Source organism: Poromitra crassiceps, assembly GCF_964638095.1.
Source record: "Poromitra crassiceps genome assembly, chromosome: 3".
Lineage (NCBI taxonomy): Eukaryota > Metazoa > Chordata > Actinopteri > Beryciformes > Melamphaidae > Poromitra > Poromitra crassiceps.
In genome coordinates this window covers 41831480-41845447 of record NC_139625.1, presented here as the reverse complement: position 1 = coordinate 41845447, position 13968 = coordinate 41831480, and the positions used below count along the sequence as shown (strand labels likewise).

Here is a 13968-nt window from a genome sequence, read left to right as displayed (position 1 = left end):
TTTCTAGAATACTGGTTGAGTTCATATGACTAAAAGTCATATCGTTAGTCTGGATTCTCTAGAAAATACGGACCATTTTCAATGCATATTCAGAGATTTGTTGGCATATACCAATATACTGTATCTGGTCAAATATGGATGGGAGATACCCACTGGGGCAAAAAGGACCTTTGAGAAAAGTTTATTTGAGATTGAATATGTGTGTGTGAGACGCCATTTGTGACCAAGAGAGAGAGCTTGCACCTGCCCATGTGTGTCTGCGCAACTGCGTGTGTGTGCGTGTGTGTGTGTGCGTGCGTGCGTGCATGTGTGTGTGTGTGTGTGTGTCAGAGGTTTGATTGACACAAGCTGAGCTATATGTCACACTGCTGGAAGTGCATCAGCAGAGATGTCAGTCAGGGAATGAGCGACTTTTTGACTAGCAGAGAACGATACGTGCTACATGAGCACCCATCCATAATGGCTGCTGCCACCTATCTTATTAGCTCAACCCTTGCTTTCCGAATGCATTTCCGAATACACGCATACAAATGGTATATTTTGTTGGATGGAGAGGAAAAATGTCTTTCCACGAGAAGCGAGACACATAATAAAGTATGTCATCCCTATTTCAGGGCTAGCTGCACCTCTATTGTTGACTTGTCGTCTCCAGCTCGCAGAGAATGTTTTCTGAGAGCTAAGGGAGCGTATCCAAACCTCACAGCAGAGACTGTTTTCTGAGGGCTAAGGGAGCGTATCCAAACCTCACAGCAGGCGAGGCGACAGCCACGTGGCGCCATGAACCCGCCTGCCATGATCCAATTGAATTCAACAAACACAGTATCCCTCCTCGGGGAGTTCTTGCTGCGATATTGGCGAGCCGCTGAGGCATCTGGGTACCTGCTGACCACTTAACTTACCCGCTCTCATCAATAACTCTTTAAAAAGATCAATTAGGGCGATCAGTGGCGAGAAAGCCGGCGGGCTGAGGTGCCGTATTGAGCGGTTTATGTGTGATGATGTCAGACGCAGCTTTGTCACACGCACAAAAAAAGATTCTAGGGGTGCACGATATTGGACTTTTTTGCCAATATTTTGCCATATATGCGTGCAATTTCAGAGAATGTAAAGTCTCTCCTGTAGTGGAATCAACACATTATTATGCCTACTCTTATGGTGATGCCCCACTGGCAGATGCAGACATAAATACAATGCTTTTCAAAATGGGCAAAATAAGAAAACTACTTCAACTTAGGCTATGTAAATCATACACGTGGGTGTGGGTTACATGGCCATCGAGCCCAAAGCATTTGGGCATAATGAAAGTGTTTTTTATTGGCCTGTCATATGGGCAGACATGTTTGTTTCTGGCCGATGCGGAAATTTCATTTGAACGCCTTTATCAGCCGATGACGTGCCGATATCGTGCATCCCTAAAAGACTCCCCCCTGACTTCATTAAAGTGGAGTAATAAACTCAGCAATAAGCTGCTTCCCTCTTATCTGTCTTCTCTTTGTCCTCCCAGTGTCCAGCCAGCCGTCTCATTGAAAGCGCTCCACTGAAACATCCAGCCATAAAAATCGATTGAAGATAGCCACACTTTTTTTCCATGTTTATCGTTCACTCACCTTTTTGCCCTTGTGAAATGTCCCTTTACACATTTTACAAGCTGACTGATGACATGCTGCTGTTTTCACTTCATTGTGTTCTGTTCTTGCTGCTGTGGCCGTGCTGCAGGGAGAGTTCACCTCACCCTCTGTTCCACTTCCTCGTAGCAGGCCGCTGTGCTAAATGGGGTTGTCATGACAGCCATTCAGCCAATGAGCTCATTTGGAAGCCGAGGACGTATCTTGACCAGCCAACGACAGGCTCAGCTGACCTATCACCTTCTAACCTTTCTTCCATGCTGATTAATCCTACTTACAGTGCACTTCCTGTGTCCCTCTAGCTCAAATTAACCTGTTTCTTCTTCTCCTCTCTCCTTTCACACCTCTTCCTTTTTTCTTATCTCTCTCTCTCTCTCTCTCTCTCTTTCTTTTTTCCTATTACTCTCCCTCTTGCAGCAAAATTGTTTCGGTGAAAATTATTGACGATGAGGAGTACGAGAAAAACAAGAACTTCTTCCTGGAACTGGCCGAGCCTCGCATGGTAGACATGAGTCTGCAGAAAGGTGCGGTAGTGAACCTATTTCTCTCTCTCCTTCACTCTGTCTCTCTCTCTCTCTCTTTCTCTCACTGCTTGTAGCCTCCCTCATACCCCCCAGGCCCTTCTCTCACCCTCTACCTCTGCTGTCCCCTCCCATCGCCTCTCCTGTATTTCAATTCAATTCAAAAGGGCTTTATTGGCATGATAAGGTGCATCTTACACCTCTCTTACATCTCTCCTGTATCTGCTCCACGGCATCGGCAACCCCCGTCCCTCTCTCTGTTTAGTGCCTGAGGACAACCATGCTGTCATATTGCACCCAGTCTGTGAGCCCACAGTCTATCAGCCTGACCACTAATAAGACTAATAAGACTCTGGGACAGACGGCTGATGTTTTGGGGTTTCCGGTGTAGAGTGGATGTCCGCGCCAAGACTTCCGCTTCTGTGCCCTGCTGCGATCATTGTTTACACTTTACAGTCACATTGACGCGGCAGTGGCGTTGCAGTTGATCAGTTGATACTTTTTGTAGGCGTTTTAGGTCCACTTTTCCCCAGACGGCGTTGTCATCTGCATGTAAGAGAAACGGCAGTCTGGGAGAGCAGCATCTTAAACAAGTATCCATTATTATATTCAGACACCTTTTCTCTAAATGCAGACTCTGGTAGCTATTTCTACATACATGTGCCTGTGTGTGTGTGTGTGTGTGTGTGTGTGTGTGTGTGTGTGTGTGTGTGTGTGTGTGTGTGTGTGTGTGTGTGTGTGTGTGTGTGTGTGTGTGTGTGTGTGTGTGTGTGTGTGTGTGTGTGTGTGTGTGTGTGTGTGTGTGTGTGTGTGTGTGTGTGTGTGTGTGTGTGTGTGTGTGTGTGTGTGTGCGTGCGTGCGTGCGTGCGTGCGTGCGTGCGTGCGTACCTGTTTTCTCCCGGGTGAGTAAAATGCAAGCAAATTGCTGTGGGTGAAATTACATTATTGATTTATTTTTGTTCGCTGTTAGAAAGAAGTCTAACTCACAACCAGGACAGTTTGACTTCACTTTCAGTTGGTATGAGAGTATAAATCTCATGAACTTAAAAAGAGCGGAGTCTGTTCATATTCAATAGCTTGTGTGCAGTATGTATGTATGCTAGCTGTGCAGTATGTATTGAGGTCATGTATCCCTTCTTGGCCAGGGCCATGCTACTCACAACGAGGCACATCCAGCTTGTCGTTGGGCTTCTTGGCCGTGAGGAGAAGTCAAATCGGAGCAAGTTTTCATCAGAACTTTATAGTTTTGTTTGTTTTCTTGTAGCCCGTCGTCGTGGGTAATGTCTGCTGAAGGAAGCCAACAAGCATTTATCAACAGGCAATGTTATCTAATGCGGTCTTATCTAACCACGCTCAAGGCCAGGGGATGAGAGAAGCTCACACGCTGGTGCGCAGGGTGCACAATCTAACAGGCGGCTGGTGCCTCCGAACACCACAGCTCATTATGGTTAGGTTATTGGCAGTGCTGTCTGCAGTTCACAAGAAGAGTCATGATGAAGAGCGCTTACTGTGCAGGTATGAGTCTTTATGACTGACTGTTGCATCACTCCAAAACACTTCACCGCTTCTGTTTCATGCTTGTTTTGTTTTTTGGGTTGTTTTTTGTTTTTAGCTTCCCTTTATGTGTTGGTGTTTTGTACCCACATACACGCACGCAAACACAGGCAGGCAGAAGCTGTCTGTCACACACATTATAGAGAGCCAAAGTCCCTCCTCTTCTGGTCAGACCCTATGCGCACCAGCGCCTGAAAAAGAAATATGAATGGTGGTGAACGGAGAGATACGTTTGCATTGTGCCACGGGGTACACATATCATGTTTGTCAATTTAAAAGAGAACCTTGCAAGTCAAGAAAGTCACAGTTTGTGGTAAAACTGTGGCACTATAAGTTATAAATCAGAAAGCCTACGCACAAGCATAAGTTATGTCTTTCCGCCTGTTGTTGTTGGCGTGATGTAGGCTATATTGTGCGACATGAGAGATGTAGTCGATTGAGCGGTTTCATACAAAACTAAACTTATGTTTCAGTTTCAGGACAAACGATGGTTATCTTTTAAATTGACAAAATTTACATATGGACCTCATGGCACAATTCAAACGGGATAAAAAGACCTTGGTACGCATGGTGAGGCAGGAAGTGATGTCCACTTTGGCTCTCAATAGTGTGCGACAGACAGCAAAGCCTGTTTTCACAACACAGAGAGGGGGCGTGGCTTAGTTCACTGCTCACTACAATATAACTCGCCTGTCTCGCTAGATATACAGTGGTGTGCGGGCATCTAGTAGAGCTGAATATCACATTTAGCCCCTTAAAACGGTTTCGTAATAGAGAGCCAAAGTGAAATGTCACTTCCTGCTTTCTCCCTGTACCAGCGCTGCGAAAAATATGAATGGCGGTGGATGGAGATAAGGTTACTTTTTTGATCCCATTTGAATTGGGCCACGTGGTGCAAACGCTAATTTTGTCAATTTAAAACATAACTTTGCATGTCAAGAAAGTCACAGTTTGTCGTCAAACTGAAACGTAGGGCTTAGTTTCGTATAAAAACGACATAGCTCGTGGAAGCTCGTGGCATGTCGCCGGTCTTCAGCTTTGCCAGTAGAGAAAGTGACATCACTTAGGCGACAGTGTATGTAGTCTTTCTGATTTATAACTTCTAGTGCAACAGTTTGGCGACAAACTGTGACTTTCTTGACATGCAAGTTACATTTTAAATTGACAAAATTAGCGTTGGCACCCTGTGGCCCAATTCAAACGGGATCAAAAATTTAACCTTATTCTCCGTCCACCGCCATTCATATTTTTCGCAGCGCTGGTACAGGGAGAAAGCAGGAAGTGACGTTTCACTTTGGCTCTCTATACAGGTACTTCTAATCAAGAATGTCTGATAAGAAGTTGCAAATGGCTTTGGCGTTGTCAGCCCTTGCCTGGTTTTTTGCTTGTGGAAGAAGAAAGGAAGGCAGAAAAATAAGCCGCACTAAATCAGAATCAGAATCAGAAAGACTTTAATGATCCCCGGGGGGAAATTGGGACAAGTTACAGCTGCTCGCACTCAGAACACACATAGCATAACACAGTATCACACAGTAGCTCCCTAAACGTAAACAGTCAATATAATAAGTAAAATGCAGTAAAATGCAATAGAGTAAACTAAAATAAAGTAGAGTAAGTAGAGTAAAGTATAATAAAGTAGAATGTAGCCTACAGTACGTGTCAAATTGCAGTTATTGCACACTGGAATTATATTAAGTCAGCTTGCACATTACATGTGGCTCAGCCAGGCACAGTTAACCTATCGGCTGACTCAGTCTCAGGGAGACCGAGTGTCTCCGAGGTGCTCTTCTAAGTGAGGCGTTAAAGAGTCCAATGGCCACAGGCAGGAACGATTTCCTGTGCCTCTCTGTGTTGCATCTGGGTGGGATCAGCCTCTCACTGAAAGTGCTCCTGTGTTTGACCAGCACGCCGTGGAGTGGGTGAGAGTCATTGCTCTGGGTGATATTATACAGCGACAGCCTCAAGGGGCTTTCCCCAAGGCTGCACTGTGAAAATATTTGTGTATTTGACCGATCAGATGAGATCAAGTTGAAAAATGAGAACTTTGTGCGTGGCCTCTCTTCTCGTGGCCTGCTTCGCTTAACCAGCTGACGAGCCAATGAAGCCCTTTTCCCACATGCGCTTTGTACCGCAAAATGACCGGAACGTGGTCTAATGCCTGCATGTGAGAAAGGCGCCGTGCCGGTATAAGCGCGACCCCGTCGTCCCCGACATTTCACCAGTTTCGAGCCAGTCAGAAGAGCGGTATGCTCTTAAGGGGACGCAAGTGGAAACGGGTCCAGTCATTTTCCGCGACAGCGGTCCTTCAATCATGGGCGAAGTGTAGCCTACACACGTTGCTTAATGTTCCAGCGGGCATAATCTAATCATTCGCGCACATTAAAGGTCCCATTCCGTGCAAAAGCTGTTTTTACTTGTAAATGCATATATACTGCTGTCAGCCCTCCCTGTAATGAGTGGTCACACGCTCAGAACTGCCTCAGTTGGATTTGTCCCTATCCAGCGTCCCTCTGCAGTCTCCTCCAAGCCACACCCCCAAACGCTTCGTTTGCCCAGAGGGGAATCTGGGGGAATCGGGACGTCACTAGCTTCCTCCTGCATACTGCGCGGGTCTCTCTCACACAAGCTACCTGCACCATTTAGTCTATAGCCACAAAATTAACACTTCTAGCTGGAGCGACGCCAACTGTACGTGATCCAGCAACTGCAGAGGTGCATTCGGTAAGTCTAGGCATTTTGAGATGTCCTCTTTAGCGTAGTACCGTTTAGTTAACGATAACTCGCAACCTAGCGTGCTGGTCCACAGACGCTAATCTGATTGGCCGCTGGGAGCCTGGGGCGGGCTCTCCCTCAGCGGCCAATGGGAACTGTTAGTTCTGAATATATTATAGAAACAGGCCGTTCTTGGAAAGCGACCAGATGAGGAAGTGAGAACTCCGTCACAACAAACGGGTTTGCTATATTTTCGACAGATTAATCCAGAATCATGTTTTATGGACCAGAGACACACGTTTTTAAGAGGTTACAGCTGCACGAATTGGGACCTTTAAAGCAAACTGGCGAAATGATCCTGTGATAATAATGTGTGGGCGTGCTGATTTTCCCCTCTCTCCTGCCTGCTCGCTCTCTGTGGCCACAGTCCTCCTCCTCCTTCAGTCACAGGCACAGCCCGACAGGGACACAGACGAAGCAGATGCACGAAGCGATATGTGGAAGTATTTTGCTTACGTTGCCGACAGCGAAGGCAAGCCCGGACACATCAAACGAAGCCAGTTTGTAAAAAGTGCTTCAACGCGACGCAGGTGAACGGATAAACAAGCAAACTTATTTAACCATTCAGAGTTTTGCCGACACATCACTCCCCAACCGCTCTGCAGTGCCGCCCCGCCCCCCAACATACAGGCAAATTCGCTGATAGATTCCCACATGCCGAAGTGTGAAGGGAAATGTCCGATATTGACTTACAGGTAATTTTCCGGTACGCATGTGGGAAAACGGCTTGAGAGTGATTTCTCTTGCTGACGGCGATTCAACATGTTGAATCGTCTAAAAAAGCCGCCGACAAGGCCGACTAACTAGCGCCAACAGTACAGGACACACCCCAAAGATTATGGCCACAGATGGTCACTGAGGGCCCAGACATGGCTGAGGGCTGACTGTTGGCTTGGTGTTTCAGTGCTCTTACAGTACACTACACCCAAACCATAATCCAAAACGAGCCCCTTAAAGGAGCGAGGAGCAGCAAAATAGACTCACTCAGGAGGGTTTTCCTAATATTTACATCCTTGTGAGGAGATGTAGTCGTCATAAGTGTAAATGCAAGAACAAACACATAAACGCACGCGTGTGTGCGCACACACACACACACACCATTCTACAGAAGAACAACTCTTCTTCTTCCAGCCACTGAGGTTTCTCCAGTAGAGTTGTTGAGTTCATTGCATCAAACACAACTCAGAGTTAACGCTAGCCTGGCTTCAGACCTTCGAAGCCACGCCCACTCCACAGTTGTGGATTTGGCTGTTCTTGTGTGTTAGCCAGGCTGTTCTTGTGTGTTAGTTAGCCAGGGAGCCCAGAGATATTCAGCTCCAGCAGACAGTGATCTAGCAAGACTACTGCGGCTGCCCTGTCGGCCGGTTGCCGTGGACACCTTGGTCTCTGATTGGTTAGGGAAGACCGAAGCCCGCCCCCTCATAGAAATGCTCTGAAGTGACTGCAATCTCAGAAGAGGAAATGAGTTGATGAGTTGATGATTCAGTCTGAATATCAGGCTAAGTTAACACCCCTCTGAGTGCTGTGGACAGAAGAGGTGTAAAGGAAGTACAGGAAGCAGAGAGAGAGAGAGAGAGAGATCTGCTCAGACAGAGGGAGAGACGAAGATAGATAGCGACAACCGGAGCTAAGGAAGACACACGCCAATGGCCAAGTTTAGTCTGAACAGATCAACGTAGCTGCTTGGTCCAAGTCTCACACACCGGCAGGGGGAAGAGGGTGAAAACTCATGTGCTTTTTTGTTTTATGAATTTCTAATGTTCACCAGCTCCAGGAAATTAGCACATAACTCCTGATGGAGGCGATTTGCTAGCTGTAGAATTTCGAATTGGCTATATTTAAGATAGTAGAAAGATACTAGAAAGATTACAACAAAACTCCAATGCTACTGCAAGCACATTATATATTTACAATGGGTAATTCAGGATACATGTTTACTTACGTTTTTAATGCAGGAGGTAATGAATGTTTGATCAGGCCTTATAAATGTTTGATCTTCATGATGAGGAGATAATGAAAAAGCTTTTTTCTATTATTTCTCATGCAAGATCATCTTTTATGAATGCACTCAAGGACGGTGAAATCGTTTGGATTCGAAATGAGACGAAACACACACAACTGATTAGCAGCAGGGTTACATATAATTCTCCCCCACCGCAGTAGGTGCAGCGCGATCTCAGTGATGTGAATGATATGATCATTTCTCACTTTTCATATATAATGCGGCGATTATATTGTTGTTCATAACCGCTGATGTGGGGCTGATTGGGTTTGTTTTCTCCTTATTAAAGCCGGAGTGGAGGAGCGCAATTGATGAATATTCGATGAGAGTCTTTGTTTTGTTTGCTGGTTTTTACATATGCAACAGCCTTGCTCTGTTCCTAGCAGCCTTTTCACCAACATGAACCACGAAAGAAAAACATTACCTTTTCCCCTTAGCTCTTTCTTTACCTAGCAGTTATGTTACTTATGGTCATTTTAGGGACACCAGAGAATTTGTTGCATCTCTTTTCTCCGCTCTGAGCTCTGATCCCTTTCATTCCTTAATACCGTCTTGTTTGTAATGTTGGTATAGTTTATTCTAATGTTGTCCTAATGGGCGCAACATGTTATGGAAATGCTTGTATGAATACAGGATTACAGCAGCTCCTTACAGTATATCGACGATGGTATTCGCTCCTCATCACCTTCAATAAGTACTTTCATGCTGCTGGCTTGCCTTCCCCTGGAGAAGACTGTGTAGAGCTGGCCATGAGGTAACACTGGCTGAGGTAGGTAGATGCCAACTGGGTCATTCTTTTGCCCTTGACCTTTGTTGATGGTAACTGAGAAAGAGAAAGAGAAAAATCTGATTGGGAACTGCCGTCTCACAAAGGTGAAGGGAAGCTCATAATTTCTCTCATGGTAAGGAATTCTTGACAGGAAGATCCTTTCACCTTGTTTGTCCCTACAGAAATCTCACATTCAACGACCTTGTCCATCATGCACCATCCATCTTCTTGAGAGTACGGTCAGGACCTGCTTGTAGGTTCCTAAGCAGTATGATTGGAGCTCCTACTTTCAGTTTGATGACATGGGCAGGCATTCCAGAGGGCGTCAGTGAGTTGAGGAACTCTACAGGCAAGGCATCTTTGTTGGGGGCGGTTGTAGCTCAGGAGGTAGAGTGGGTCTTCCACTAATCGCTTTGGATAAAAGAGGTCGGTGGTTCGATTCCCGGCTCCTCCAGTCTGCATGTCGAAGTGTCCTTGGGCAAGACACTGAACCCCAAATTGCTCCCGTTGGTGTGCCAGCACCCTGCGTGGTAACCTGCCGCCATCGGTGTGTGAATGGGTGAATGTACCTACTGACTGTAAAGCGCTTTGGATAAAAGCGCTATATAAATGCAGGCCATTTGTGATTGTCTTCTAGAACAGAGTCAGCTGAAAATAAGACTTTCTCTTCTCCAGGGATCTCATCTAAGCTCATGTTTTTAATGTGTTTGGTGTCCTGTTCAGAGGAGTGTATGTAGTGCCTTTTAGAAGGTTGTCTTTGTCATCACACATACATTTTGTAGGTTAGGGAAGGTCTCAGAAACCAGAGTCCTCAGATCCTTCAAGTACCCTGGAGGAATCCTGACCTGAACTTCACTTTCCCCGTGTTGAATTTTGCCGTTGTTCTGTTGTCAGCCTCACCTGTCCTCATGTTGACATTCAGTTTGTGCTCCTGCAGGAGAGGATAGAGGGGTGACATTTGGATGCAAGCTTTGACTCTTTGAGCCCTGCCTCCTCTCTCTAGTGTCTACATAGGGTCTCCACCAAACAGCACGGCTTTGTCGCCCCGACGGGGCTCTGATTCCATCAGGTCCCTCAGAGTTCTTTCCACACACTCGGCATTAAAGTGGTGGACAGTGAATATCTCAGCCCAGATGATCAACCTGCTTTCTTTGATCAGCTTAGCCAGGGAGGACTCGCAGACAGTTTTCAGAGATTGGGATGGGGATCTTGAATCTTGAATGAGCTGTCCTACCACACTCAAGGTTCTGAGCGGCAAGGCCTGTGCAACATCCACATGAACACAAGGGACTCCAGCCGTCGAGCAGCGAGGGAGGTTGGCGTGCTGGCACGAGGGCCTTCATCCAGAGGTCGAAGAGAAGAGCGAGGCGGCCGGAGGAAGGAACTTTGAGGAGGGGGCGGACCCCCTAGTCTGGAATCTGTTTAATATTCTGTGAGAGACAGCAATGTGCCGCAAGGCATTGTTGTGCTCGCAGGAGCTGGTTTGGTTATGAAATATGATTATTAATAATTATGAATTATTAATATTCATAAATTTATTAGATTTGACAGAAAATATTACAAACCAAATTGTCATATCAGTCTCATAATGATATAATGTACATTGTACAGTTAATTGAAGGTCAAAGCTCGTAAGCTTCTGTCACAGATTTCCACAGATAAAATACCTCATGAATAACAACCAAGATTCATAGAATTATGTAATAAAAATAATAAATCACAATATCAATTGACATTAACATAATGATTAAAATATCAGTTCATCACATTTATTTCTACGACTAATAATCTACCACCTCTAGCTAACAACTAATATGAATAAACACAATATGAGTTGTGTGTGTGTGTGTGTGTGTGCAGTGATTTAAGTCTGCAGGTCAGAAGCAGGCTTGAATGTGTGTGTATGTGGGTGTTAATTAGCACTTGTGTGTGTGTGTGTGTGTGTGTGTGTGTGTGTGTGTGTGTGTGTGTGTGTGGGTGTGTGTGAGAGAGAGAGGAGGAGGGAGGAGAAGGTGGAGTGTCTTATGTCACCCCAGGATTGGCTGAGGGGCGGGCTGATCGTGTTAAGACCGCCTCCTTTTCAAAATGGCGGTTTTGCCAATTGTGAGGGGGGAGCGAGAGGGAGAGAGCAGGGGAGAGAGAGAACAGGCAAGGCATCAACTTCACACAGATCTCTAACAGTCAACATACATGATAATGCATTTTAACCCTAACTGCCCAGAACCATTAAACCATGAACTCTCACGCGGATCCACTCGGTTAAGTGAATCGTTCCGTTGTTGGCACGGCTGTCCTGTGCGCTGTGGGTTTGGCTGCGGTGAGGAGGAGGTTCGAGGTTGGCTGAGTCGATGTCGGGGCCGGCGTGTGTTCTCTTGGTCGGTTGCAGAGCAGTGGTTGGCTGCGATCTGTGGCTGGCACCACGGTGTGTCTTTTGCGTCCTTCGTCTGCTGTGCTCTGTGACTGGGGCCACGGTGTCTTTTCTGCAGCCGTTGGTTTGCCCTGCTGCGGTGTGGCGTTCTTCTTCTTCTCCTGCACGTGCGGTGCGCTGGGAGGGTCGTCGGTCAGGCGGTCTTGCCTGGAAGCTTGGTCAACAGTTGGCGTTGTGCCACGCTGTGGCAAGTCTGGAAGCGCCAGGGGGGGCTTTCCCCTGCGACTTATAACACTAAAACGACTTAAATTAACTGAGATTAAGTAGAACTATCTCAGTTACGCATGCTATATCTTGTGGGACTTACGGCTTTTCCTTTCAGCTGATTTCTGGTGCTGCTGTGGGCTCGGAGTCCTCTGGGCCCCGGGTCAGGCCTGCAGGGGGTGCAGAGAGCGGGGGAGGGGAGCCGGCTTCCTGGCCCCTCCAGCCCTTGGTTCAGCTGCGTGCGAAAGCTTACTTTAGACTCAAAGTTAAAAACTGTTTTCCCACAGTTTTGTTACTGTTTGGGGAAAATCACGAAGGGTTCTCATTGGCCTCTCATGTGTCTTTTGGTGAAGGTTCTGGCCAATGGTTGCTCGGTGAGCTGGGGTGGGCACACCCACTCTGTAAGTTCAACTTAAAGGGTGTTGTCCCTTTTGGCTGCGGGGGAACAATTGTCTTTGATTAGATTTAGAGATAAACAATGGCGGACTCTTTGAGGCTCGGCCTCCAGCTGTGCTGGTATCTGTCACCCACTTGTGGGAAATCTAGGGTGAGCTTCCCCCTTTGTTCTGTGGGGTTTAAGCATAACACAACCATTTTGTTCTCTCTCCAGCAGGAATGTCAAGACAAAGAAGAGAGCATGTTAAATCTATATGTTCATTCATATTTCTCATGATACAGTACAGTCCACATTGTGTCGATCACAACAGCATCCAGTTTGACGGAAAGCCACTAGAAGAAGAAGACACACACCAACACTATCAACATCCACTATCCTATCACATCCTAGACATTGTAACATGTGATGTCATAGACATTGTGACATCACCAGTGACATCATCATAAATCTTACTTACTAGGGCAGATTCCGACCCACACGAACACAATAAACACCCACCGTCCTATCACATACTGTAGACATTGTGACATAACTGATGATGTCACTGATGATGTCTATGATGTGACATCTGATGATGATGTCACAATGTTATTGGGGAGCCGGGAATGGATGGCGTCATGGCGATGATGTCACAATAGCTCTGTGAGTGTGAAGGCCTAAAAACTTAAAATGACAGCCAATTGTGCCTGTATGGACGCCCGACCAAGTCGGAAGCAACACGGGGGCCCGAACCTGTGACCCTACTGTTGGTAGGCCGTGAATCTACCACTGCACTACCCAGACGCCCCCACAGCTTATTTGTTGTCCTCATTTTAAGTTACTCTGAATGAAAGCATCGGCTTAATGACAAAAATGCAACAATCCAAGATGAGTTCAGATACGGGGATGCTGATAGCAGGACCTGGCAGATGTGAGGGGGTTGTACGCTGGCAGGACCTGGCAGATGTGAGGGGGCTGTACGCTGGCAGCTCTGACTCTGGCCAGTGTTTGAGTAATGAAAGCAATCAAGCCAACAGTCACCCTGACCTGTCAGTCTAGAGACTTGTTTACTGCCTGCACCGGCAATGCCCTTCCCTAACTTATACTGAAGTGGTCAATACCGTTAGCAGAGCATCCTGCTCTGCTGCTGTAACACAACACTGCAGAATCTCAATGACAAACACTGAACCACTTCCAGAGTCCTGTGGCCAGTTGCACCAAGTGGTCTTACGACGGTCGTAACTTTAACGCCTTTTTCTCACTAAGACCGGTCGTAAATATTACGCCTGGTCAGGAGGAGGTGTAAGGTGCCTGTGCCTGTGGTAGTCTATCAGCGGAGATCTGCTGTGATTGAGTCCTCACCGTCCTCATCGTCGTAAAGTCGCCTTCGAAGCATGACGTTCGATTATAATGAACTAGTTGTGTGGCTTAGCCTTCCCAAAAGTTGAGGGTCGTTTTTTAGAATTTAATACATAGAATTGGGAACGTTACATTCAATTTCATTCAGACTGTCTGGCACTCAATCACCGCCATTTTCCCCCGGAGCGAGGGAGGGTGGGAGGAGGGAGGGTGTAGTGATGCACGTAGTGGCTGATAGAGCGTAGTTGCACAGTGACGCTCCAAGCAGGTCGCGAGGCACATTTCTGTGCCAATCAGGGGGCATTCCCCGGCAATTCACATGGACGCGCATTGCTACGACCGGCGTAGTTAAGACCAG

The 13968-nt window shown here is 46.7% G+C and overlaps 1 protein-coding gene across 4 annotated transcripts in view; it reads left to right on the top strand.

Annotated features, from left to right (window-relative positions):
- The window catches only part of slc8a3 (solute carrier family 8 member 3), a gene marked incomplete at both ends in the record, with an annotated part of 176577 nt that overhangs the window by 109937 nt on the left and 52672 nt on the right, over positions 1 to 13968 (top strand). For 3 of the 4 annotated variants that reach the window (XM_083633773.1, XM_083633771.1, XM_083633772.1), the window contains one exon: positions 2043 to 2149. In XM_083633773.1, the coding sequence (XP_083489899.1) occupies positions 2043 to 2149 (107 nt within the window). Of the gene's footprint in view, positions 1 to 2042; positions 2155 to 13968 lie in introns of all 4 variants that reach the window. The other variant, XM_083633770.1, reaches the window with a different exon arrangement.